This window comes from Pagrus pagrus (assembly GCF_965226575.1).
Source record: "Pagrus pagrus genome assembly, chromosome: 14".
NCBI classification, from domain to species: domain Eukaryota; kingdom Metazoa; phylum Chordata; class Actinopteri; order Spariformes; family Sparidae; genus Pagrus; species Pagrus pagrus.
Genome location: NC_140198.1, coordinates 2,252,117 through 2,278,489, shown reverse-complemented (window position 1 = coordinate 2,278,489; position 26,373 = coordinate 2,252,117). Strand labels below are relative to the sequence as shown.

Here is a 26,373-nt window from a genome sequence, read left to right as displayed (position 1 = left end):
CGACTCCACTCACAGATCCACTGTTTGTTCAACCCCTTGATGCATTTCCAGGATATTTTCCCTCGGCTGTATCCTGTTACTGCTGCAGACCTGCATCAGCTTCCTCACAGCGATCAGGATAACGATCATCTGCACTCCCACATCAGAGGGTAACAAGGTTTTACTACAGTGCACGACTCCTTATCAGTTTTTAAAAGGTCAGAGGTGCTTTAGAAAGGTCACAAACCAACAATCAACCACAAAGAGCCAAGATTTATCAGCCTGAAGTCCTAAAACAGAAGTGAAACGGATCACTGGACACAAATGATTGTTGTCAATCAACAGAAATGAGAATCTCTCCCACATGCATGAAGTGAGTTTCTGCTTTTGAAGCTTCCTGTTGACTCAGCTGATGATGTGTGATATTTCTCCGCTGAAGCTGCTGCTCAGAGGTCGAGGCAGTAAATGTTGAAGCTCAGCTTTTTAAAAAACACAGAACTGAATCCTGAGACGAAACACAAACACAATACAAGGTCCAGTTTATTTACAGACGGTGTGAACGTGAGGAGACGAGTGTGACATCTGACTGTTGTTGAGCTGAGCTGGATAAACAATCTGTATCTACAACAACTAACATATACAAAGAGAAGTGTTTTAATTTAATTCATCAGACTCATAAAAGAAGATTCAGGTAATAGTTTCAGTTTTTCTCGTCTTCAGACTCAAACTCATGTCTTCCTCCTCCTCGTCGCCTCAGAGCTCCATATTTGTCCAAAAACTATTAAAACACAACACTGAGCCTCACTGTTGTTCTTCATCACCATGAACACACTCTGTGGTTTATCTTGACACACACACACACACACACACACACACACACACACACACACACACACACACACACACACACACACACACACACACACACACACACACACACACACACACACACACACACACACACACACACACACACACACACACAGCTAGGAATACTCACTAAAGCACCGAACAAACGCTCGACTTCCTCCTGTTCGTTAGATAAAACAGAAAGTGAGCAGCTGTTTGGCGAAACGACTGAAAACTGTTTATTTGTGAGGAGTTTTTAAAGATTGATGAGTTCAGTGGGAACCAATGAGCTGGAAGCCACAAACGGGAAGTCAACGTGTTGAGAGACCAACTTATCATCACAGGTGGGTTTTGATCTGCACATGAGGTTTTCATCACCGCAGCTGAATAAAAGTGAAAATGTTGAACAGCAGCAGAACGCCGGTCGCACCCTGCTGAGTGTGATCCGCGAGGCTGTCCAACGTGGGGCCCGCGGGACACAACTGGACCACCGTGAGCTTTGACCCGCCAAATGTTTAATGAGGTAAAAAAGGATCACTAGAATTTGTTTTCCCGCTCGCCTCTCTGGGCGTCTGTACAGTGCCATCTTTTAACTTGACAACACGACACGACAGCTGTTTTCTTTTGGCTCCTGGTCCAACATGAAGTTCCTGTTTCAGCTGTCCGGTGTTAAATCTTCACAAGAGACAAAACTTAAAAATTAAAAGTTATTTGGATTTAAATCAAGTCCAGTTTTTACAACAGAAATAAATATGTAAAAAAAACAAAAAAAAAACGTTGCAGATTAAAACTGCCCACATGTGCACATCTTATTTTGAAAGAACATGATCTGTTTCATTTGTCCTGCATGGATCAATAACAATCATTGATGCTGCTTCATCATGAACCTGATGTGGATCAATCAGTCTGAGCAGAGACGAGTGAAGTTAAATCCGGATGGTGTAGGAGTCGGAGTGGGTGACGTATCGGACCCAGCGCTGCGACGGGCCGGGCTGGATGGGCGACAGGCGGAGGAAGCGGATCTGCAGCCCGGTGACGGTGAGCTTCGGCAGCTCGAAGCTCAGCCCGACCGGACCCACCTCCAACATGGAGGCCGAGCTGAGGCCGGGGACCTCGAGCTGGAAACAGGAGGAGGGCGGAGATCATCGTTAGAGATCAGGTTTTATTTTATTTGTTTACAAAGAAACTTTGTGCCCCGTCAGAACCAGCTGAACCTGCTGCTCCGTCATGATGAGAGTTTACTCTGCTCTGCTTGTGAAACTGAAACTCAAATAAAAACCACTCTGTGTTTCCTTCTTCTATCTGTATTCAAACTCATCTTTCAATTCCTGTACAGAGATTTAATCTGGTGTCTTTAATGGTCGGAGAAATGAGCTGAACACAAGTACAGGAAACATTTTATGCTGCAGGTCTTGTGATTTCTCAATCATTTCCCCGAAAGAATTATAGATTCTGGTACTTTGTTATCAATTAGTTTGCCAGTTTATTTCCCATCAGGAGATCAATGTTCGGTCTTTAAAACACCAGCGAAAATAGAAAACAATCTTCTATCATTTGATTTGTTTGTCCAAACCTCAAAGGTTCAGTTGTAATGAAAAACAAGAACAGGTGGCAGATTCTCACATTTAAAACCTGAAACCATCAAATATTTCACATCTTTGCTTTACAAAAGACTGAAAAATAATTCATCGGTTATCAGAGAGGTTGTTCAACAAATCAGTTCATCGACTATATGAGCATATTTTAATAAACATAACACCCAAACAAAACATTGTTGTGGAGTCTGTCGTCCTGCAGCAGCTTCATGAGGACGTACTTGGATGCAGCGGCGCTGAGAGCTGAGTGCTAACATCATAATGCTAACATGTGAATGCTGAGCAATGTTCACCATCTTAGTGTAGCATGTTAGCACGCTAAAACGTGCTAATACAACACAAAGTACAGCTAATGCTGATGTGAATGTCATCAGTTCTGCAGATATTCGGTCATAAACTGATGAACTGGACACATTAAACTGTCGAGTTATTACAGTTCATTCAATATCTGTCGAAACATATCAGACAACTGAAACTGCAACTATGAGAATTTTCATTGTCGATTAATCTGTTGATTAATTTCTGAATCACTCGATCAGTGTTTCGTCCTCAAACGTCTTGTTTCGTCTACAACTCAAAGATCCTCAGTTCACTGTCAGAGAGAGAAGAAACTGAAAATATTCACATTTAACAAGCCGACAGCAGAGAGTTTAGACTTTTGTTCCTCAGATGATTAATTGATAATCAAAATAGTTGGCAGTTAATTTATTTTAATCCCTGACTGACACTGCTAGCATCTGGCTAGAAATGCACTACTTGTCTCAGTGTGTGTGTGTGTGTGTGTGTGTGTGTGTGTGTGTGTGTGTGTTCACCTTGAACAGAGCAGACAGTTGTGTTCCTCCGGGGAAGCGAGGGATCATCCAGTGGACGGCTCGGCTCTGCAGCTTCAGCTCGGCGCTCTGATCCGGACTGCTGAGCTCCTGCGACAAACTGAACCCAGAACAGTTTCATGAACACGTCTGCACACGACACACGACAACACAACAACACGACAACAAAACAACACTACAGCGAAACAATAAACTTCATGTTGATCAGCAGAGTTAAAACACTACAGATGAACCTGAGGTCAGCAGGTTCAGGAGGTGCTGCAGGTGATGGAGGTGCTGCAGGTTCAGGAGGTGCTGCAGGTTCAGGAGGTGCTACAGGTGATGGAGGTGCTACAGGTTCAGGAGGTGCTGCAGGTTCAGGAGGTGCTGCAGGTTCAGGAGGTGCTGCAGGTGATGGAGGTGCTACAGGTTCAGGAGGTGCTGCAGGTGATGGAGGTGCTGCAGGTTCAGGAGGTGCTGCAGGTTCAGGAGGTGCTACAGGTGATGGAGGTGCTACAGGTTCAGGAGGTGCTGCAGGTTCAGGAGGTGCTGCAGGTGATGGAGGTGCTACAGGTTCAGGAGGTGCTGCAGGTGATGGAGGTGCTGCAGGTGATGGAGCAGTGAGGCAGAACGGCTTTCACTGCTGATTTGATAGATAATCCTGCTGACGGCTTTCAGATGATGTAACTCTGTCATTTTCCACAACACTGCTCCACAATTGTGTGGTTATTATTTGGGATCGGACGCTGCATTCACGTGATCACAGTTTTAAACGCGTTGTTACAGTCTGCTGCAGCAGCTGTGTGCGAATTCAGATGGAGTTTAATTCATGTGAATGAAGTCGGTACGATGAAACGCAGGTAACCTGACGACCAGATGGTTTGTTACCAAGAACCATCTGGGAAGTCGTCCTTGGAAACAGTTTGGAGAAAAGGCAGACACTTTCAAGAAATACTTGGCAGGTGATTGGATGAACCATCTGTCTATCACCGTCTGTCATGGGCTGACTTCAGACCGATCAGATCGACAGCAATCAAACCGAGAGCACAACATGTTTCCATCAAGAAAAGCCTTCAGTGTCGTTCTTTGCTCTTCCTGGTCTGATGTTACAGCAGCTACGCTAACATCTGGAGGAGCCGCCACTGTCGCTTCTCTCGCTGGTCGTCACACCTGAACCACGTCCAGTGTCAGAGGATACTGATTGGTTCAAACGCCGTGGTTCAGCCACAAGAACATAGCTCGAAGCCTGAGAAGATGGATTCATGAGATCTCTTGATCACGTGTTACACTTTCCAACAGGTGTCATCACCAAAGAAGTAGAAGTAGAACAAGGTGGCGCAAGCCGAGCGTGATAGAGAAGGCAGACCGATACCTCCAAAACTCAGCATCACACCAGAACTATCTGCAGGATAAACAGCGCTAGATTCTTGATTTTTAGATGAACTGACCCTTTAACAGCCTCACTGAGCAGCTCACATCATACATTAAGATTTTACACTGTGTTTCCAGACGAGCTGCTTTCAGCTGAGGAAAACCAAAACAGGGTTAAACCAGAGAGAAACAGATGGTTTTTAAATTTAGCCGTCGACGTCTAAATTAACTTCCATCTCTAACTGGTGTAAAACTGCTGCTGCAGCAGCTGGAGCCTGCACCCGTCACCGACTCACATTTCCATAACTTTAAATAACAAATGAGGAGAGTTTCCTTCTGCTCCTCTGTGAGCTGCCGACTTTGTTAATGTTGTTTCCTTTTCAAAAAAGCGAGCGAGCCAGAGACGGTTTTTAACTTTTGATTCCCTCACACAGACGAGGAAGTCGACTCTCTTCTTCACGTCGACTCACAGAAACAACAACACGAGAGTCGTAATCAAATGAAACCTGAACAGACTCTGAGGTCGAGCCGTCGTCAGCTGGAACGTTTTTACATATCGACATTTTCATAAACACACTCGGTTTTAATTTGAATGAGAGCGTCTCACCTCACGGAGCCTTTAGGAACAGGGATGGTGGCACAGACGTTGATGGCAGCGCTGCGATAACAAAACAGTGACATCATCATCATCATCATCATCATCATCACTGTCATCCACTAATCCTCCATGTGTTCATTAACATTGTGTCAGTAAGTGCTCACTGGGAGGTTTCATCTGTTTGTTATTAATATTTTTTAATGAAAAATCTGCATTTTCTTCTCGACAGCCTCCAGGTCATGTGACCCATCGACTCAACATCACTGCTGAAATGTTCTGATTCAATGACACAAACCTTCCAACAGAACTCTGTGACCCGATCGTTAGAACAAACCCGCTGCACCGTCTGATCCTAAAACCTTTCTTCATCAAACATTTACAGTTTGATAGTTACAGCTGAAGTTCGGCTCCGAGAGCTCGCTGAGATGTTTGATTCAGCAGGATGAAATAAAAACTGACCTCTTCGGTGGCAGATCACAGCGAAGCTTCAGGTACATCAGCAGCCTGCGGAGGAAACACAGGCTGAAAGTTTGTTTTTCACATTTCTGACTTTGTTTTACGGCAACGTTTGTGTCTCTGAGCCTCGATCAGACTGTCGAGACTCACAGACAAAACTCAGATCGTTTACTGAAGTGAGAGGTGAAATTTGTAGGATATGTCAAGAATTCAAAGGTAGTTTTAAAAACATGAGGGACAGCAGATCACTAGATTAACCGCTTAGCTGTCCTCCTCAGCTCTGTTAGCCGTGGTGGACTGGACTCTGTGGGACTCTCACCTTCCCCCGGTGTCTCTCTCGATGGTTGGGAAGAGACGGAAAGGAGGAGCTGAAGGCAGATTGTCACTCAGCTGGTACTGCATCACTGTTTGCTGCAACAGAAGAAGAAGAAGAGATGAAGACGAGGAAGAAGAGGAGAGAGAACGACTGATCTGTGAGCAGACGGAGAAAAGTCCTCAGACTCGTACAACAAGAAGCTTCAGAGTTTTCAGTCAGTTTGAGCCCATTTTCACACAATAAATCAAAACAAATGACCAACGAGAAGGAAGGTAATCAGCGTAAACCGGATGGGATTGTGTTTATTTGCGAAGTGATTTGTAATTAATGAGCTGAAACATTTAAATCTTGTGTGTTTTGCTCCTTTGAGGCAGGAATCTGTGGAAGAGGCTTAAGTGAGACGTTTAACAGTAAACAGCTCATAAAACCAGATACTTTGTGTTCCTGCAGCCGGCCTGAAACAGTTTGTTTTGTAGGATTTGTGACTGTTATTATTCCCTCAGGGTCACTTCAGTTTATTAAGTACAATAATCTAAAGATAATACAACAGTCCTGCAATAAAAACCCTCCTTCATGAAGGTTTCAGCGGTCAGGTTTTGTTCAAGAGGAGCGTTGAATGGACTTTATGATCATTAACAACAATCTTTTTAAGAACTTTCGATTGTTTACAAAACCCACCTTTTTTCTACAGCCTCATCTTTTCAACTGCATTTAACAAGTAAATGTTTTTCTTGAAGCACTTCTTCAACCTCGCAGATCTTCTCAGCTTGTATAAGTTTCCAAAAATGTCTACAAACGAGGTCGAGCAGACTGTACGCAGCCTGACAGGTGAAAACCGGGGCACAGAGTCCTCAGAGTACCGGCTGCACCACACGCTGCTGCTCCTCCAGTTTGTTGCTGAACATTACAACATTTTATGTCCACGTCTAGATAAAGTATCTACTTAAACACAGCGGTCCAAACCAATGAACATAAAGCCAACGACAGAGTGACAGAGCGAGTGGACGGATCACCTCTCCCTGGCTGGGACACAGTCGGAGGATCCGGTGGCTGTCGAACTCGTCCAGTCGGACCGCCTGGTGGAAGCTGCACTCGTCGACACGAACGGCAGCCCCGTAACCTGAAGACCAAACACAGCACGGGTCAGAACACTCAGAGAAGAGTGATACGATTCTTAAACTCAGCCTGAATTGAAGTTGTTGTTTTTCCTTTCGAACATGTTTGAAGTAGTTCTACTAAATTATTCAAATAAGGCAATCCATGTTCAAGAGGTTGCTGGTCCTGCCCCCTCTGGCCACCACGAGCGTCCATGACATCCTCCGCAAATCAAACGACATCAACAGATTTGACCAAAACAATAAAATAATTGTACATATTAAAACAATCCAACAGCAGATCTGTCCGATCCAAACAAACAAAAACATCAAAAGTCTGCCTCAAATCTCCTCAGTAAAGAGGTTTGTTGGTTTTATTTACAGCAGAAGATGAAGTTTGGATCAGTGTCAGTCTCATGTTTCCACATGAAGACACATTTTTCTGTGAGAGCAGCTGTTTCTCACTGAATTGATTGTTCCCATGAAAAATAATGGGTGGAAATTTAATATTGGAGGAAATGAAGACCACGAGTTTTAATAAAGCTTCATGTAATAAAGATAAAAACAGTTTGTGTGTTTCCATCCACCTGTTTTAGACATTTTCATAATCACAGAATAAAAAGTTTTTCACTTGACTGTGGCCTAAAAGTTGTGTGTGTGTGTGTGTGTGTGTGTGTGTGTGTGTGTGTGTGTGCGTGTGCGTGTATGTGTGTGTGTGTGTTACCTCTCAGCTGTGACTTGCCGATGCTGAATTCTTCATTCAGACCGATTCTCATTTCTGTTGAAGAAGGACGGACTGTGAGTGAAGACTTTAACACTCACATCACATGAAGTTCACACTCAGACGGACATTTATAAAATGGCGGACAGTGAATGCTTCAGTGTCTCATTGTTTCTGCTCACACCAGCAGTCTGTTCTCTGGGTTCACATCTGTCTACACTTGTGTTGTTTCAGTCAGTTTGGCTACATGACAACTAAATAAATGTCAGGAGGAAAACCAACACACAACCTGTCCTGTTGACATTTAACTGAGGGGAGGCTCCTGCAGCTGTGACCTCTTTTCTCTTCAGACTCACCTGAGCAGCTCGGCATGTAGCACTTGACTCTGATCTCTCCCTCCACGTCGGCCTTCATCAGAACTCCCTGCAGCACAAATCAGAGTCTGGAACCGAAACTTGACTTTGACATCATAAAAGACACATTTCAGACAGTCTGCTGCTGACGCCACTCACGTTGGAGCCGATGACGACCGACATCCTCTCGATCACGTCCACAAATATCTCGCTCTTCCCTCCCTGGAAAAACACACACACACACACACACACACACACACATACACACACACACATATGGAAACGGTTCAGTTTTTTTCAGGAAGTCTATCGTGGAACTGGGATCAGACTATTTACTGGAACATGTCAGTTATTTTCGACACACCCCGTCCAGTAAAAAACAACTCAAACTGTTTATAATTCTTGAGTGAACGTCTCTGAGAAATCCTGACAAAATCATGAAGTTCATCAGGATCCTGTTTGCTCTTATTTATTAGTTTATTAGACAAATGTCGACTCTGATGTCCGAAATAAAGAATTTTGAGAAGCTGCTGACTAAAAACAAACTTGAATGTAAAATTTCACGGCCTCAATGCTCCTTCTACGAGACATGATCCACAGGTCAAAGTCCCAGATATTCACCTCTCTGCTGGACTGAATCGGTCTGGTGGCCGCAGAACTCGGAGCAACTTTACTCTGTTGTGTCTCCGCTCCGAACTGCAGAACCACAACAACAACAACAACAACAAATGTGGATTTAAATAAAATACATTCGAACCAATCTCATCTTGCAAGTTTAAAGGTCCAGTGTGAAGCACTGAGGGGTGTGAACGAACCAGGCCGACGTTACTGAGGTCGAACAGGCTGAACGGTCGAGAGGAGACGGCTTCAGTCTGGATGAAGTTCTTCAGGACGTCAGAGGACGTCGTCTGGATGTAACCATAGTCCTGACAGACAGACAGGCAGTCAGACAGGCAGTCAGACAGGCAGTCAGACAGACGGTCAGACAGACAGAACAACAACATGTGAGCTCGGTGACACAGGACTCTTTCTACCCAGCGGTTATTGTAAATATTGTGACTGGTTCTATGGAGCTCATCTGAGTGTTGCCATGACTACTGCAGTAAACAAACATTGTGTCTATAGACGAATGTTTTGTCAAACGGTGACAAAGTGTCATAAATAGTCTTTGTTGATGCCGATGGACACGTTCTGCCAGAGCTTCGTCAGACTGGTCATAAAATGAAGATTCGTATCGCAACGCAAGCGAGAGCTGCAGACTGAGTGTTGCAGCTCAGACTGGTCATTTTATGACCTCACTTGCGTTGCAGCTCGCGCTTGCGTTGCGATACGAATCTTAGGAGGAACTCCTGACCACGTGTGAAATCTTGTTTAGCTTGAAGCGTCCTGCATGGACCATGTTTGTGCCCTCAGTCTTGCCTGCTAGGAGGAGCTCCTGAGGAAAGAAGACTCACCACGATCTCATCCAGCAGCTCATAGATGAGGGCAAAGTTCATCTGCACCGACTTCTCTGACAGACTGCCACAGTAATCTTTAACCAGAGCTGTTAACCTGAGAGAGACACAGACAGACGGACGGACGGACAGAGACATCTGTTAACCAACATTTGAGCTGGTACTTCCTCGTTGTTGCCCTGCAGGCAGATGAAAACAGATCATCAGATCAATGTGTTCAATCTAAATCCTTTTGAATTCTTATCAACTTATCAAAAATCCTTTTGTTATATTTCTAATTCCAAAACCTCATTATTTGTATTACGTCTTTAAATAACCAGTGGATGTGAAAATAAAAAGATCAACAACAAACTTTATTTTCAACGTTGTGTTGTCTCTTTATTACAGCTTCCAGTAAGTCCAGTGGTAAATATGGTGGAAACTGTTATTAAAGACAGATAAAAAATAAAACACACCTGTTGAGGAACTCGATGATGGTGAAGGGGGAGGAGTCAGCTGCTGTAGTCGTGGCGACCCAGTACAGTCCTCCCTGCCTGACGTGGACGAAGTGAAGATCTTTGTGACTCTGCAGGAAAAACAACAACAACAACAACACTGGATTGGTGATGCGTTCAAGGTCCACGATTAAAAGAATAAACCAATAGTGTTTTTATCATCCTGCTGTTATTAACGCTCAGACTTCAGGTCTGTGTGGACGGTTTGTCTCTCAGTCTGTAGACATTAACACTTGATCCTAGCATGTTGGTGAAGGTTCAAGACACACACACAACACGCATGGTGTTACCATGACGACCGGAGGCTGGTCTCCTGTCAGCGCTGTGACCTTCTCGTAGAAAATGTTGATGACGTCACTTCCAGCTTCTCCACGGTCTGATGGTGAAGTTAAGAACCAAACAAACAGAAAGTAACACACGAAGCTTCCTCACTGATTCGTGTGTGTCGCTCTTTACACAAAGAAAAAACATCTGAGCACAGGATACTTTTACACAGCGTGTCTGGTCTTTTGTTATCACAGCTGCAGAAACAAACATTATCTTCACAGAGATTTAAACATAGTTTTAAGTTCACATTCAGCCTGTCAAAAAAATAACTGTAATAACAACTGAAAGTTTATAAAATAAGAACGTGAATAGAAACAGCAGCAGAAGACGGTGAGGATACAGTCTTTATAGATGAGGTGGTCGCCCTTTGAGGACAAGATGAAGACCTGAGAGATCATCCTGCTGAGACAGACAGAGAAAGAAATCAATTAACTACAAATCAAAATTATCAAAATGATAATTTAAGAGTTTTGGCCCCAGAAAACTATCAAGTAACTGTAACACAGTAGCGCCCCCTGCAGGATGTATCACATAGAGTCGCTCCAGTTCCTGTTAATTCCATAAAATATGATTATTTTTTAATTATTTGACATGTCTCTGACACACAGCTTCACTTTGGATGATTTGCCTCTGTTAGGCAGCTCAAACTAGTCAGAAACACCGACATGCTCTGTTCATCATGTCTGAGGAAGAGCTCCCACCAAACTCCACTTAATATTCTACCATTTTAAGGTGCCCGTGTATGTAAGGAAAACTCCCTGATGTAATGATTACCTTTTAGAAACTCTCATGTCACACAGGTAAACTTCACATAAACCGTTTAGTCAACCTGTTACACAGTTTGTAGATTATTCACACTCAAGTTATACTGACATGTTCCACCGGAGATGAAGACAGCGGGTACAACGTGAACCTCTCCTCACATTCAACTGAAACAAGTTAAGTTCACTAAAGTCTGATTTATCTAATGCCGAATTTGTCACAACTTCCAGACAAGTCAGGGAAAGTCTTGAAACAGTTTTAAATGTGCACATTTGACGTATTAACGGTAAAAGCAAGTTAAATTGGTTGAATCTGTAAGCGAGTTCCTCTTACGACTATGAGCATGCGAAAAATAGCCATTAACCCTCCTCATGAGTAACGTTCAGTTCAGTTACTGCTTTGGTTACTTACCCGCAGTAGTGTTGTGGTGGACCAGGAGTAACTTCAGCAGGGAAAATAATAGATTGCTTTAACTATTTGTTACTGAGAGCAGTTTTGCTAACGTTGACCCGACTAACCGGCGCTAAATGTATCTATCGCAGCAAACTCAGACTCCTACTGGTTGACATGAGAGCAGTCCGTGATGAAGTGTTCGTCTCTGACCCATTTCCAAAGATAAAACTGTTCAGTGAAGCATTAAAAGCTCCGTTAAAAACAATTTTCATGAATGTTTTCATCTGTTTCTCAACTGACTGACTGACTCTGCTGTTTACACACCGGGTCAGCAGCAGGACGCGGCGCCTTCACAGCGCCGCCTGCTGTTCGGGCGGGACAGCGACACGTTTTACAGAAATACGTCAAATAACAATTTTTTTTAACTAGAAACATCCTCAAAAAAGTATTTTGGTCTGCCGATAGTATATATATTTATTATATATCGATTAAAAAAATAATGGTTTAGTTATTTAGTCCCATAAACGGAGCTTGTAGTGAAGTCATCCAACCAGGAGGCGGTAGCAGAGGTGGGAATTCATCCGGAAGTGGCTCATGTCAGGAAGGTAGACTTCTTCCACCGCAGCATCGCTTCTGTTTCATGTGAATCAACATGAAGTAAGTAAACATGTTCTCATTTAAACAACTATTTGTGTTTCTATCCACTGTTCGGCCTTAATTCACACAGTCGTGGCTCCTATCTTCAGATTTACGCTAACTTGCTAGCCACTGCTAACAGCTAGCTAACATCGCTGTTAACTAAACTTAGCCACCTCGCTTCATACATTCAAGTTTGTCCCGAACCCCGTTGAAAAATCTCGTAATTTAACGATTCCTTTATAATCGGCCGGTAAACGTTCTTCATCAAACAACATTTAACGTTTTAATGAGCAAATAGAAGCGGTTTGTTGATTCGGCCCAAACCAGCAGTTCGTATTTCAATGAAATCAAAGTTCTTCAGTGTCTTTTGTGGTCAGTGTTAGTGAAGGAAGGTTGTTTTTCTTTTAATTGTTGAAGATCATTGGTGAGTTCAAGAGAGGATCTCAAGCTTGCACGAAATGTATTCAAAACCTCTGTCACAAATATATAATTCTAATTAAATGGAAAACATAAAATTGGCTGTAATTTGAATGGAGTCTGGCGTGAACGTTTCTCTACACAGAGAATAGTTAGAAGCTCCCTATAGCTTGTAATGTGTGTGATTTAAGGACTAATAGTAAACACATTGACCTCACACACACCACATAAAAACAAACACCTCACAATAATAGGAACTAATGGTGCGTTCAGGTGCTAAATACTAACTTCCATATTGTGCCTGGTGCTGAGGAACAGCTGATAAACGTGTTTAATCATATCTACAGGTTAAACCTTTTCTCTGTTTTCAGTCCACTAACGAAGGTTAAGCTGATCAATGAACTGAATGAACGCGAGGCCGACCTCGGGGTGAAAGAGACTGTGTCCTGGCACTCTGAGTACAAAGACAGCGCCTGGATATTCGTCGGTAAGATTATGAGATAATGCAGCGTGTGGGCTCGTCCTCAGCTCCGGCTCTCAGATCTTTACTCAGTTATGTTTAGTCAAAGCTTTAACACGCTGTGAAAGCTTTATAATTATAATTGGAAACTTCTACCTTCAGAAATTTGAGAAAGAAAAATATTTTGCTGGAAACATCAGATGAAGACACGAGCATCCACTAGATTATAATATGTTTCTTTATTATTATTATTATAAGAAGACAGAGCGGGTTATATAGAGAATGAGCTGTGTTGTGCTTCTGCCTGATCAGCTGTTTTGCTCCCTGCAGGAGGATTTCCTTTCGAGCTGACTGAAGGTGACATCATCTGCGTCTTCTCTCAGTACGTTTCCTGCAGCCCGACCGAAATCAAGTCAACTTACACACAGCTGTGATGTTGCTGCCTCAGCAAAACAGCCACGAGAATTCACTCTCCTTTCTCTCTGTAACTCCCGTCAGGTATGGAGAGGTCGTCAACATCAACCTGGTGCGAGACAAGAAGACGGGGAAGTCCAAAGGCTTCTGCTTCATCTGCTACGAAGACCAGAGGAGCACCATCCTGGCTGTGGACAACTTCAACGGCATCAAGGTGACGAACGCTGCGTCTCGATTAACACAAAAACTACATAATGGAGCTGTTACTGTGTCTCTCCTGTCTTTTCATTAGCTGTTTCCTCTGTTTTCCATCTTTATGCTGTGCTAAGCAGCTGCTGGTGACATTAATCTGAACATCAAACTCTTTAAAAAGCAAAGAAGTGTCAATAAGTGTCCCATTAAATCATCAGAGATAATGAAGTCTGATCATCAACCTGCAGGAGGTTAAAGAGGTCCAGCCCGTCTGCTGTTGTTGAGTCCGTGTTGTGTTTGCTGTCAGATAAAAGGTCGGACGATTCGCGTGGATCACGTTAAAGACTACCGTCCTCCCAAAGACCACGAGGACATGGACGACGTGACCAAACACCTGAGGGAGGAAGGCTGCGCTCCCAAAACCCAGCAGCCCTCGTCCTCGTCCTCGGAGGAAGACGAGCAGTACGCCATCCCCGTGAAGAAGCCCAAAAAAGGTGAGCTCACCTTCTTCTGCCCTCTACAGGCAGAGAGCAGTAACTACAGACGCCCTGACGCTGAAGATGTCATAAAATAAGAAACAAGTTGAAGTTAATGAACTTTGTCTTTGTTCACGTCTGTTTTCATTTCTCCTCTCGCTTCTTTCTGCCTCAGACAAGAAAGAGAAGAAGAAAAAGAAGAAAGAGAAGAAGGAGAAGAAGAAGGCCGAGAAGGAGAAAGAGAAGGAGAGAGGGAGCCGGGCGCTGCACTCCTCCTCTTCCTCTTCCTCACCTCCTCGTCCTCCTCCTCCTGCCTTCAGAGTCAAGGAGGAGAAGGAGGACGCCGCCTACGACAAGTACAACCAGAGGGCGGCGCCACCGGGAGGACAGCAGAACGGACAGAGAGCGAGGGACAACGAGAGACTCCGAGGGGAGGACGAGAGGAGGAGGGGGGAGACAGACAGGGAGAGAGAGGAAGACAGGAGGAGGAATCGTGAGAGGGAGGGCGACAGGAGGAGAGAGACAGACGGAGAGTTTGACAGAAGAAGAGAGACGGAAAGAGATGATAGAAGAAGAGACACGGACAGGGAGACAGACGGTGACTGGAGGAGAGAGACAGACAGAGAAAATGATAGAAGAAGAGAGTTTGATCGGGACGGAGACAGAAGAAGAGAGACGGACAGAGATAATGATAGAAGAAGAGACGCAGATAGAGACGATAGAAGAAGAGAGACGGACAGAGACAGAGATGGTGAGAGAAGAAGAGAGACGGACAGAGACAGAGAGCGTCCTCGTAAACACTGAGACCTCCTGTAAAAACATGTGAATGAGAATCATCATGTTTACATGTTTACGTCTGAAGTCTTGTTTGCTCCCTCTAGTGGCTGCAGTGTTCATTACACAAACAGCTCTGAGTTAAAGGATCCAGTTCTCGGTGCTGGTTCTGTTCCATCTGTTGATTTATGTTCTGTGTAAAATGTTTCTGGACTTCTTCTCTCCTCCTCGGTGTTGAACGGCTGCCGTAGTGAAATGTCTCCTGTTTCCATCCTTCAGTCCCGAAACGTTAAATGTTTGAATGAGTTTTGTAATAAAACAGAAGAAAACGTCTTCACATGAGGCCTAACAGTGTTTTTATTTTCTATAAACTAACATGGTTTTATGGAATAATCTAGAAAAGGACTCTGAATTTATACAGTATGTTGTTGTTTCTCCTGATGCAGCTGTTGGTTCCAGTTTTTCCCCCAAATGGTGTAAAAAAAAATGAATCATGTGAGATATTTCAAAACGTGTCAAGATTTACACTTCATGTACATTTTACAACAAGATTATAATTCTACAGTCACGCTACCGTTAAAGTTCAGCTGAGTCTTGTTCATAAACCAAAGCTGCTGAGATACTGAAGTCACATTAAACGTCACCATCTGTAGATCCGTGTTGCCAGCGTGACTAAATATTCATGCAAAGCTCATGATTTTCTGTGATCGATCACACTTCAGTCAGTCAGATGATAATCACACCTACAGAAATTAAAATCAGTGTGTGATGTGAAGGATTCATGATTTATAATAAAGCAGCTAAAACATGTCTCAGTGTTTTCATGTGGACAAATAAAACAAACATTTAAACAATCTGGCTGCAAACTTAAAGGAATAGTTTAACATTTTCGTAAGTACACTTGTGCTACTGGCAGCGGGAAGTTTGCTCAGCATGCAGACTGGAAATACGCCTGTAAGCTCGCTGATGTTTGTGACCTTTGACAGATCTGGGCTGTTTCCCTGTTTCTACTCATGCTAAGCTAAGCTAAGCTGTGGAGACACCCTGCCCCAGCGGCCACTAGAGGGAGACAAACGTTTCACACTTCAGACCGAACACTGACGTCACCGATCGTCCTGAAACATCACGTCTGACGTCAGGACATGTCGTGTGACGTGAAGATGTAAAGATCAGAATCACACAGAATCAAACTGCACCCATTTATTATAGAAACATGGCAGAAGTGAGCAGAACAGAACAAAGAAAGGTCCAATCAGAACAACGTCCTCATGTCACAGTCAGACGACACCGGGTCGCTCTTTTACTTTATTAAGTTTCAGTGGATTTATTGTCCTGCTGCCACGAGAGCTGATGATCTGGTGGACATCTTTAAATGCAATACCCATGAGCCTCAGCTGCTGTTGCTATGGAGATAGTCGTTACTTAATTAATCCCAAAAGGATCCAAACTGTTGAATATTTAATGTGGTTTCTACAAAGTGTGATTTTTAGCTTCAGGTTACCGTCTGCGGCACATTTAACAGAACCTGAAGCTCTGCGACTGGATGTTTGGTGCTGAAATGCATCCTGGGAGTCGTAGTTGACGTCGGCTTTTGTCCACAGGCTTCTGGGTTTTTTGATCAAAGAACGTCTACCTCACCGCTCTGTGAGTAAAATAAAAGCAGCTGTATGAGTGCAGATGTTGAGGTGCGACAGCCGAGCGTCAGAACAACAAACGTCTCAAACAGTTTAGAAAACGACTTCCTGAATCTACAGCCGAAACACAAACACGTCGAACTGAGCACGAGGAATAAATGCAGCAGTCTTTTGTTTTTAGAAAATATATTGTAATTATAACTTCATTTACAATATTTTCAAACATTTCATAGAAAGTCAGCGGGTTTTAAAGTGGAAGTGATTATCAGAGAGCAGCGTTCCCTCTGCGTTCGTTACCGAGCGCTGAAATAACAGAGACGACTACTGAAAACAGCCTGATGATGATGTAATTCATGCGCCATGAAGGTTTCTGATGCGTCAAACAGTTCTGACTCAACGGTCACTAACAGTTTATAACATCAGTATTAACCCACAGTCAAAAATATGAATAAAGACACTAAGTGATCATGTTTGATGTTTGTCACGTGAAGATGTTTATTAGCCAGCTAGAAAAAAAGTTAACGAGCAGCCGAATGTAAAGATGTTAATCAGCTAACAAACGTTACCTAGTAAGCTAATGTCTGCTAACATGTTATATAGTTAGAAAACACTATCTGAGAAGGTGTTAATTAGTTATCTAGTAATCAAGCAAGATGTTAATTAATTAGCTAGTTAGCTAATAAGCAGCAGATGACAGATTGACACCAAACAACCTGTACACGAGAAGGAAATGATTGATTTGGCAGTTAACGTTGGCTTTTGACTTTTTTAAATCAGCGTTATTGAATTCAGACGTCGAGGCGCCGTCAGGGAGTTTTTTTATTCTCGCTACGTAAACACAGAGGAAACGCCGCTGAGGTCTGAGGGTTTACGGTTCAGTACAGACGAGTCTGTGGTCGAGGTATCCGGCGAAGTTTCTTCCTGGTCAGATGCTACGAAGGTTTAAAGACGAGGAAAGTTGGAAAATCTTTTTCATTTTACCCACAATGCCACATCAGCTTTTAATAATTATAATATCGGTCCATCGCGTCACTGTGGCTTTAAACCAGCCAACAGCTCTTTTTAAAATACAGATTTCTTTCATCAGTTCTGATCAACAGTCTCGGTTGTGTTTCCCTGGGCAGGTCTTCAGTGAACGGACCTGAACACAGGTTGATGTCGGCTGAAGCTCATCAGCACCACGACTCCCTCAGAAAGAGCTCCGACAGGAAGAGGAGGAGGTTTGCGGTAGAAAAGTTAAGGCGCTGGCGGCGAGACAGACTGCAGGAAGAGGGACGGAGGATTATTCCTCCATTTCACTGCTTTTATCTGAGATTAAAGAAGGTCTGAGGATTAACTGGATTTCACCGCTCAGCCGGTTCCCACAGAGGTCGGACACCGACTTCCGAAACGTGAGAGACGAGCCGACAGGGAGGAGTGCGGTCACAACACGGCCGGATGCCGTCAGTCTTACGCTGCTGCAGGGATTTGAACCAGCACCCCTCCACTCAGCCCCAGTGCTGTTCGCTGAAGCTCAGTCGCTGAAGAGTTCACATTATTCTGCTTCACTCAAACTGCCAGCAGCCTCTGAAAGCAGCAGAGTCGAGTCCTGCGGAGGATCACAGCTTGGTTTGTATCTCAGACGTCACTGAGTGGTTCTGTAGAAACATCTGGCTGACGGGTCGGAACGTTTCCGATCCTGAAGGTTTGATTCAACTACTGGTGGAAAATATGACGATTTAATGAAGAATAACAGAAACAACTGCAGCTTTCATGGACACTTTGAGCCCAACGAAGACTTCTGAGATTGAGAGATTAAAAAGTCTTTGAATGATAATTGGACAAAAGTCAAAACAACACAAACAACAACATCATGATCCAAACCCGTTTACAGAACAGACACATTTTACAGAGTGAAATTAAACTCTTTACCAGGAGTAGACAGATTATTGCGGCCGATATTCAGAATTATCAAGATCTGTGTTTTTTGTGTCCGACTGCCGATAAATTAAATAGATTTTAAAATGCAGTATTTTAGCTGAGTGGAAGTAAAAAGTAGCAGAAAATAGAAATACTAGAACCTCAAACTGCACTGAAGTACAGTACTTGAGTAAATGGTAGTTAGTTACATTTCATCTCTGGTTACTCTGAACTTTGTACATCAGTGTTTTTATGTTTACTGTAAATGTATCAGCTCCTTTAACTCTTTTCTACCGAGGCGGCTCAGGTGCTGGTTCAGAGCCGGTGCCTTCTCTGGAACCAGTTCTGGAACCAACACTTCGGTGGAGTGGGCCGAGGTTATCATGACTAAGCACCACTTAAACCACTTATGACCGCTGTTTTATCCACGAGAGAGTAAACAAAACTTTTTTTCCATTAACTGAAGCAACCAGAGGTCCGAGGACCGGTCATGTTTGGACGCCAACGCAGGCGTGAAACACTCGTAAAGACTCGATGTCGTCCGCCACAGTTGTTCTGAGCAGCGCTGCTGAATTTAAATCACACAGTGACTGAATGGTGCGACTCTACGGTGGCTCTCATGATGTGGAAAAGCAAACTGGTTCTTAAAAAGGTTCACGAGTCACTTTGAAACCAGCACCTGGTTCGCTTTGGTCGAAGAGGTCCTGGATTACTAATAATCTGCATGTGCGTCGACCCGTCTACTGTACGACTGTTTGTTACTTCACTGTGTTTATCTTAGAGCCCGACTGATCGCAGATGTGTTGTGCATCAGTGATTTGTTGTCCGACTTGAAAACCGTTTTTGTGTTTTGCAGAAGAAGAAGCAGCTTTAATAATCTATAATTATTAAAATCCTAGTGAAGTTGACTTTGTCAGTGCGGTGACGTCATTTCAGCTGATAAACTTTATATTTAATATTCTCTGTCACAAGTGGATCAGACTGTGCGAGACCTCAGCACCGTCCCCAAAGACACAGACGTCGGTTCAAAGATAACATCGTAAAGTCATGTTGTATTTACGCCACGATCTTCTTAGGTTAGCTGATGTTAGCAAAACGCTACCTAACTGGCTAGCTAACGTACAGCGGTTAGCTCACGTTAGCGTAACGTTTCCTCTTTGTTACCATAGTAACGGTGGCAACATTTGGAAAAGGTCAGACGGACGTGAACGTGTCCGTCCATCGCGTCTCAGTGCGTCTTATCTTCAAGCTTGTCCGTCCTAGCAACAGTAACTAAGTGGGCGGGACTTTGCTCGTGCAGCTCATTAAAACCTGAACAGTCGCGGTGTGTTGGACTCTGCTGGTGAGCGCTGTGGACTCGACCCTGAGACACTGAAGCACCAGAACAGAATATTGTGAACATGTTGAGTCCGACGGAGGCTCGTGTGAAGAATCTGTTCGTTTCTGCTCGGTCGCTCGATCCATCGACTCGAGACCGACAGAAGCCTGATGCTCGTCGCTAGTGGACATTTCTTCCACTTGTCCTCCAGCGTCCAATCGAGGGACAGAAGGACGACCCGTAACTCATCGGGGCGGCGCCGTCTGTCGCTGCTGTCGAGTCATTTGAGAAGTTTTCTCTCAGCGTTTAAAACGTCTCTAAATGTTCAGTTTTTTCCTCACAAACGGCTCCAGCTGCTCAGCCGGCGGTACCACCAACACCACAGAACGAGACCGAAGGTGAACCCGACACCTCCAGAACCGGTCCTGCACGCGTCTCAGTGTGCTCCCTCAGCACATGGAGATGGTGACGTTGATCCCCAGGTTGCCATTGTCCGCGAACAGATGTGCGATGGAGGTGTCGAACACCAGGCAGTCGCTGTTCATGATGGCGGCCGCCACGCCGTCGTGGATGGAGCGCGGCGTGGCCTCCCAGGTGAGCCGCCGCCGGTTGCCGTTGAGCTCCAGGCGGTAGGCGAAGTTCTCGGCCTGCTTGCGAGTGCCGATGAGCAGCACGACGGCGAAGAACTGCTGGTGGCCTTCGTACTTCTCCTGCTTCTCCAGGACCAGCATGAAGTGGTGGCTGAAACACGACTGCATCATCACCCAGTCCACGGCGCCCGGCAGGTTGATGTCCGTCGCCAGGAAGACGATGTCCTCCCCCTGCAGAGAGAGAGGAAAGTCTCAGGTCTGTTTTTAAAGATCACATATTATATTATATAAACGTTAAAATAGGACTAAGCGAGGTGACACAAAGTGACCGACCTGCAGCGTGGTGATGGACTTGTGCGCGTGCATCAGGTGAGGCATGACGGCCTCCAGCGAGCCGTGCCACTTGCAGGTGGCTCCGGGACACGGACAGGTGTACGGCCTGAACTCACAGACCTCCTCGTGATCCGGCTTCTCGCTGTGGTGAAGCGTCAGCAGACAGCCGGCCGACGAGTACTGAGGGAGGAAACAGACGGGCTGAACGTTTGTCACATTTCAAACGAACCAAAGCAGAATTTACTCTCTGTGTTTAACGAGCAGAAGTGTTAACACTCGACTTCAACATAAAAAATACATAAATTTGCATCTTGTAACATCTGTGTGTGTCAGCAGAAGAGACCTGAAGCTGGATGAACAGGACATCTGGTAAACATGTCTCTCTGAATAAATTAATTTAACACCTCAATAACTGATTAAACTGCTAAAATCATTAATTAAAGAAAAATCATGTCTCGTCGTTTATTACACTGCAGCCAAACCTCCAGACGTCAGTTTCTCTCCTCCACAGAAGTTTTATTTTATCACTTGTTCAGAAATAAGGAGGACGTAACGTCTCCTCTGACACGATCACATGATGTTTGATGTTCAGACTTCAGTGTCTGTGTGGAGGAGGATGAAGAGGAGAAGATGGAGGACGAAGGACACAGAAATGAAACTTCATGACACAAACACAGTGACTCCAGAGAGACGGCATCTTTTTAAAAATGTTTTGGGTTCGAACACGTTTTCTTGATGAAACTGATCATTATTAACAATAACTTCATTGTGGTTCATCATTATCATCGAGACAATCATGAATATCTTCACATGACTGACCTGAAGAGGCTGTTGAACCTGATGTGTTCAGACTTCAGACTAAACAACGACCGGGAGACGAGGTTACATCCATTTATTCATCCTGTATTTGTGCAGGAAGTCGTTCATATTCATGATTAATTATTCAAGATTCTTCGATTGTTTCCTCTCTGTGACGCCATGACAATATTTGTTTCTGAACAAAATGTAAACTTAAACTGATTCCAGTTCTAACTATTCATCTTAAAGCAAAATATGAAGTGATAATAATTTTATTTTGGTCGATTAATCGTCTTATCGTCGCAGCTCTAACGTTTACAGCAGCGCTCGTGTTCGACGAGTGAAAACGACCTCTTGAAACCTTCTGCAAGCTCAAATAATAATTAATAATCTAATTTATGTTGTAACAGTTATATATAATGATAGCGATCATTTTAGTTTTCCTATAAATAAGAAACGAGCTTCATATTTTCAGAATAAAGCTCTTCTGTGTTTCTTGTTATGATCCTCCCTCGTCACGTCGAGCTGCTGCTCACAGATCAGTTTCATTTAAACGATCCAGATGAAGCTGTGATATAAATAAATCCTCAAAGTGTTTCTATTCTGGTCGGATTATCATGTGATGGCTGCAGCTTTCTCCTCAAATTTTTCAGAGATGCTGAAGGTCACAGTGAAGGGATCCTCCTCCTCCTCCTCCTCCTCCTCCTCCTTCATCCTGAACAACAAAGCACCTATAGATAGACCAGGAGCCTATAGCGAGGGTGGAGCACTGATGAGGACGGTACATGAGGTATGAACAGCGATATGACGGGAAACACATGAAGACAGAGAAGGACCGCAGGGAGGAGGAGGAGGAGGAGGAGGCGTTAGTGATGCTGTTTGAACATCTGAACACAACTGAGCCCACAGAGGGCGAGAGAGAGAGAGAGAGAGAGAGAGAGAGAGGAGTCAGTTTCAGTGTGTCCAGAAGGAGACTGCTGATTGGTCGGATCGTCCTCATGCCACCACAGTAAACTGACTGTGACGAGATCAGAGAGTAAAAACAAAATTACAAAAAAAGACAAAGAAATGATGTGTCGAGATGTTCTGGTGACATTTCATCCACACGGGATCCAAACAGGACGAACGCTCGGTACATTTAGTGGCACCGTGTGAACAGATCTGCACTTAAACAAGCCGACGTGCCGCCATTTATTGTTTTCCTGATTTGTTTTGTGTTTCCTGATGCTGTGAGCGTGGCTGATTCTCTCCCTGCTCGTTGTATCGTTGTGTGAACTAAACGTCAGTGAGACGACGTCACCACCGTTTATTTATCCTTTATTTGTGCTGGAGGAGTATTTTTTAAAATATCATGAATCACAGTTTTGTCTGACGGGATAAACGTGACATCCAGTTTCATATAATTGGGATTTTTTGGGGGGGATTTTGACACTGGATCCTACATTTCCCATAATGCAACTGGAGAAAGCCCTCATTAGAGCTTCTCTGCCTGCTAAACACCATGTTTTACTCCACACCACCAGTTTGTAACTCAAAGACTTCCTGATATAAATCTTTTAAGTCTTCCTGATGACATCACTGTGACATCATGACTGTGACATCATCACGGCACGAGCTGTGAATTACTAACGACGACCTCTTTGACATGAAGAATTCCCTTTGAATTAATTATCGTCCTGCTACAATGTAGGATTATTTCCATTTTTTATTAATCTGCTGATTGTTTTCAGAATCACTCGACTAACTTGTTCAGGACATTTTTCAGACCCAGGTGACGTCGTCAAACCACAGAATGATCAATTTACAGCACAAGACTCTTGAAAATTAAAATGTAATGTGATGTGATTGAAAAACTACTTGAATTATTTTTTAATAATCTAAATACTTGACTCATACTTGACTTGATTAATCCATAAATCACTCCAGCTGTAAATCATAACCGCTTCGTGAACTCACTCTTAATAAAAGAGGATTTAGCAGCGTCAGTCTGCGGCTCGGTGAGAGACGGACGGACTGTTTCTGTTCTGTTGGACCTCAAACGTCTCCGACATGACGAGTGGATCCACTCCAGCGCTGGATTTGTCTCCCGCAGGAAACAGGAGCAGACGGCTGGAGGATGATGGATGATGGATGACGGACGCCTCCGTCTATTCATGAATATATAACTCTGACCTCTCTCTGGTTTCTGTTTACCTCAGACCTGCCGACACATTTCTTATTTACAGCAGCGGACTGAAGACAGACGCTGAACCTGTCGACAGCAGGACAGAAAACAGCAACTCGACCTGCTGCGAGGACACGAAACCACAGCCGGCTGCAGACGGACGACCTCGTCCGCAACAGTAAATCACTGCGCGTTAATGTGCAGCCGCCGCAGCCGGGAAGATCTACAGTCGTGTTAATACAATTAAACCAGGCCGAGAAAACACAGACGGTTAAATAATCTCATATATCTGAATGTTGTTGAGAGCGATGTTTGTGTTTCATCACCTGAGACTGAGACTCGTCAGGTTCAGTGTCGTCTCGGGCGTTTAAGACGACATCATTGCAGCGATTGGTCGATTGATAAGTGGAACACTGATCAGAATGGTGCGTGCGTCATGTGATGAGGACAGAGGACGGTGACCCAGCAGGAGTTTCAGTGTTCGCCTCATTAAATATTCATCGGCTGCAGAGCAGGAACGCAGCAGCAGCTTCCTGAAGAGGGCGGCAGGCTGGAAGACAGCGACGGGTTCACTGAGGCCAAACTGCTGCCGGCTGTTTCGTCGTTAAAAAAAAAACTTCCTCCAAGACGATTTAAAGACGACTCCACACTTTGATATCTGAAGCTGCTGACGAGTGAAAATGACTCAAAGCTTCAATCCTGGCTCATCTTTTTATTTAATAACTTTGCGGACTACGAGACTTCACCTGACTTTCAGTCGACATGGAGGGAGGAGATGATGACTGGATTTACATGTTCAGTCTTTAAATTAATATTTCATCGTGTTCGGGGGAAACTTACTGACACTGAGCAGATTACAGTGATGTCGTGGCTTCGAACAGCATTTCTTTCACAGGAATACAACAAAATTCACTTCTTCTGTTTCAAAGCTCACGTACAACTGCTGATACTGAAATATACAGTTATACAACACAAAGCTTGTAGCTTCTGGAGGATCAAGATCAAGTCACACTATGAACAAACGAAGAACGTCATCTACGAAACGTCACCAGACGTTATTGTTCCTCTGAACCACAAGTCCTGAACCCAACAGTCCAACAGCTGCACACTCATCCTTTATCATCAATATATGCAGTGATTCACTGAGTCTTTCTGATCGCACAAGAAACACACATATAGTTGGTGAGAATACAATCACATACACTGACCGTCTACATCCTCCTGCATTCAAAACAGCTGCGCATCAGAACCACCTGAGCCCAGAAACCAACGCAGCAGGAAAAACACTGCAGATCCTCAACCTGCTTCACCTCGATCGATAGCAATCAGGCTAAAAGCACTGAGAGTGTGTGTGTGTGTGTGTGTGTGTGTGTGTGGTAAATGGGTTAGAGGTAAAGAGATTCCCTCCATCACGGTTAAACTCAGAGCGGTTCAGGGTTTTTTCATTGGCAGGAAATCAGCGGAGTCAGTTTGTTTCGGATCAATATTGAAATCAGATTCATTTAAAACAGGTTATCAGGACATCACAGGACTGCAGCCGGGATTATAATCCACGACAGACGTTCACACAGACAGCTGCAGACACCACGGTTGTGTTTATCCTACAACATCCACTCATTCACAGAAGTATTACGCAGCTTGAGCACAAACGTCTGATCTAAAAATGAGGTTTTACAGAAACTATCGCTGCAGGAGGTCACGTGATGCTTCAGCTCACACTGAGACATGAACGAGGATCCAGGAGGTCCAGTTTGAGCAACAGATCTGTGGATTAAGTGAATCAATCAGTCAGGTTTGGTGACGATCGTCCACTGAACAGTGACTGATGTTCAACAACCAACAGCAACAAATCCCTCAGAGACGAATGAGACCAACCAGAAGCTGCACGACACGTTCATCATGTATCTGTTCGGTCCAGGACTCACCTGGCTGCCCTGCAGCGGTTTGGTGCGGCCGACGGGTCGACTGTCCCTCCCCCTGACCTCTGACCCCTGCTGCTGCTGCTGCTGCTGCTGTTGTCCAGTGTTAGCGCTTAGCCCTGCGGCGCTAGCTGAACCCACGCCGTGGTGGCGATGCCAACCCAGCAGGCAGCGCCACTGAGCCAGCTCCCTGAGGAGAGGCAGGCAGGAGGCCGGACACAGCATCGCACACACAACACGCACTGCTGACACACACACACACACACACACACACACATATACACACACCTTGATTACTTCCAAACTTTTACTTTGAAACAGTCCAGAAACTTCAGCCAGCAGAAAACAGAGAGAAATAAACAGCCAGTCGACTCCTGCAGAGCTGCAGAGACGGCAGGTTTAAAGAGAGTTTTCTCTTCATGATGAAACACAGGAGCCTCTGGGATCATTTACAGGTAACTGCTGTTATTCTAGATCGTTTTAATTGGCAACAAATCCCATGAAAATCCCTCCATCCTGCAGGGAACCTACAGGATCTGGATGGCAGGAAGTCTCGTTAGCGACGAACACGCTGGGTTTTAATCTCACGTGATTGAATAAATCACGTCTCAGGAGTTCGTTCCTCCTGTAACAAACGTTATAAATCAGATCTGTGGCTGAAGCGTCCCAGTTTACAGGATCAATACGCAGCTCGCCGTCCTGGATCAGGGATGGGAGAGTCCAACACCACCGTTGCCATGGTTTCTGAATTCTTCCAAAAACTGAGCCAGGATCT

General features: G+C 44.3%; 3 protein-coding genes across 8 annotated transcripts in view; 1 reads left to right on the top strand and 2 right to left on the bottom strand.

Annotated features, from left to right (window-relative positions):
• Positions 1 to 501: 501 nt before the first annotated feature.
• ap4m1 (adaptor related protein complex 4 subunit mu 1) lies at positions 502 to 11,910 on the bottom strand. Of its 2 annotated transcripts, none has more exons than XM_084373592.1 (16): positions 11,590 to 11,910; positions 10,757 to 10,818; positions 10,380 to 10,465; positions 10,051 to 10,160; positions 9,596 to 9,692; positions 8,957 to 9,067; positions 8,763 to 8,837; positions 8,301 to 8,363; positions 8,145 to 8,211; positions 7,792 to 7,845; positions 6,987 to 7,093; positions 5,977 to 6,068; positions 5,661 to 5,705; positions 5,211 to 5,261; positions 3,236 to 3,353; positions 502 to 1,946 (listed from the first exon to the last, which is right to left on the bottom strand). In XM_084373592.1, the coding sequence occupies exons 2-16, from the start codon at positions 10,812 to 10,814 to the stop codon at positions 1,755 to 1,757; spliced, it is 1,326 nt and encodes a 441-aa protein (XP_084229718.1). In that variant the 5' UTR covers positions 10,815 to 10,818; positions 11,590 to 11,910; the 3' UTR covers positions 502 to 1,754. The 2 variants fall into 2 exon arrangements, with proteins under 2 accessions (XP_084229718.1, XP_084229719.1); XM_084373593.1 differs by having other exon boundaries at positions 10,757 to 10,815.
• Positions 11,911 to 12,139: 229 nt separating this feature from the next.
• rbmx2 (RNA binding motif protein X-linked 2) lies at positions 12,140 to 15,276 on the top strand. Its single transcript, XM_084373599.1, has 6 exons — positions 12,140 to 12,228; positions 12,999 to 13,114; positions 13,418 to 13,469; positions 13,586 to 13,715; positions 14,001 to 14,187; positions 14,345 to 15,276. Exons 1-6 carry the CDS (start codon positions 12,224 to 12,226, stop codon positions 14,971 to 14,973), a joined length of 1,119 nt encoding a protein of 372 aa, XP_084229725.1. The 5' UTR covers positions 12,140 to 12,223; the 3' UTR covers positions 14,974 to 15,276.
• An 852-nt stretch (positions 15,277 to 16,128) lies between these two features.
• Positions 16,129 to 26,373, bottom strand: part of siah2l (seven in absentia homolog 2-like) — a 120,431-nt gene continuing 110,186 nt past the window's right edge. For 4 of the 5 annotated variants that reach the window (XM_084373601.1, XM_084373604.1, XM_084373603.1 and 1 more), the window contains 2 exons: positions 20,718 to 20,897; positions 16,129 to 20,615 (listed from right to left, as the gene is read on the bottom strand). In XM_084373601.1, the coding sequence (XP_084229727.1) occupies positions 20,244 to 20,615; positions 20,718 to 20,897 (552 nt within the window). In that variant the 3' untranslated portion in view covers positions 16,129 to 20,243. Of the gene's footprint in view, positions 20,616 to 20,717; positions 20,898 to 25,604; positions 25,841 to 26,373 lie in introns of all 5 variants that reach the window. The other variant, XM_084373605.1, reaches the window with a different exon arrangement.

Excerpts from the sequence above, each read along its gene's own strand:
- ap4m1 (XM_084373592.1), bottom strand. The coding sequence starts at position 10,814 with ATGATCTCTCAGGTCTTCATCTTGTCCTCAAAGGGCGACCACCTCATC. Across the intron at positions 8,212-8,300 it reads CGGTCGTCATCGGCTCCAAC|GGAGTTCTGATGAAGGCCGA; the intron begins GTGAGTGGCGTC and ends TTTGTGCTGCAG. Across the intron at positions 3,354-5,210 it reads GTTCCTAAAGGCTCCGTGAG|TTTGTCGCAGGAGCTCAGCA; the intron begins GTGAGACGCTCT and ends TTCTGGGTTCAG.
- rbmx2 (XM_084373599.1), top strand. Across the intron at positions 13,716-14,000 it reads ACAACTTCAACGGCATCAAG|ATAAAAGGTCGGACGATTCG; the intron begins GTGACGAACGCT and ends GTTTGCTGTCAG. Across the intron at positions 14,188-14,344 it reads CGTGAAGAAGCCCAAAAAAG|ACAAGAAAGAGAAGAAGAAA; the intron begins GTGAGCTCACCT and ends TTTCTGCCTCAG.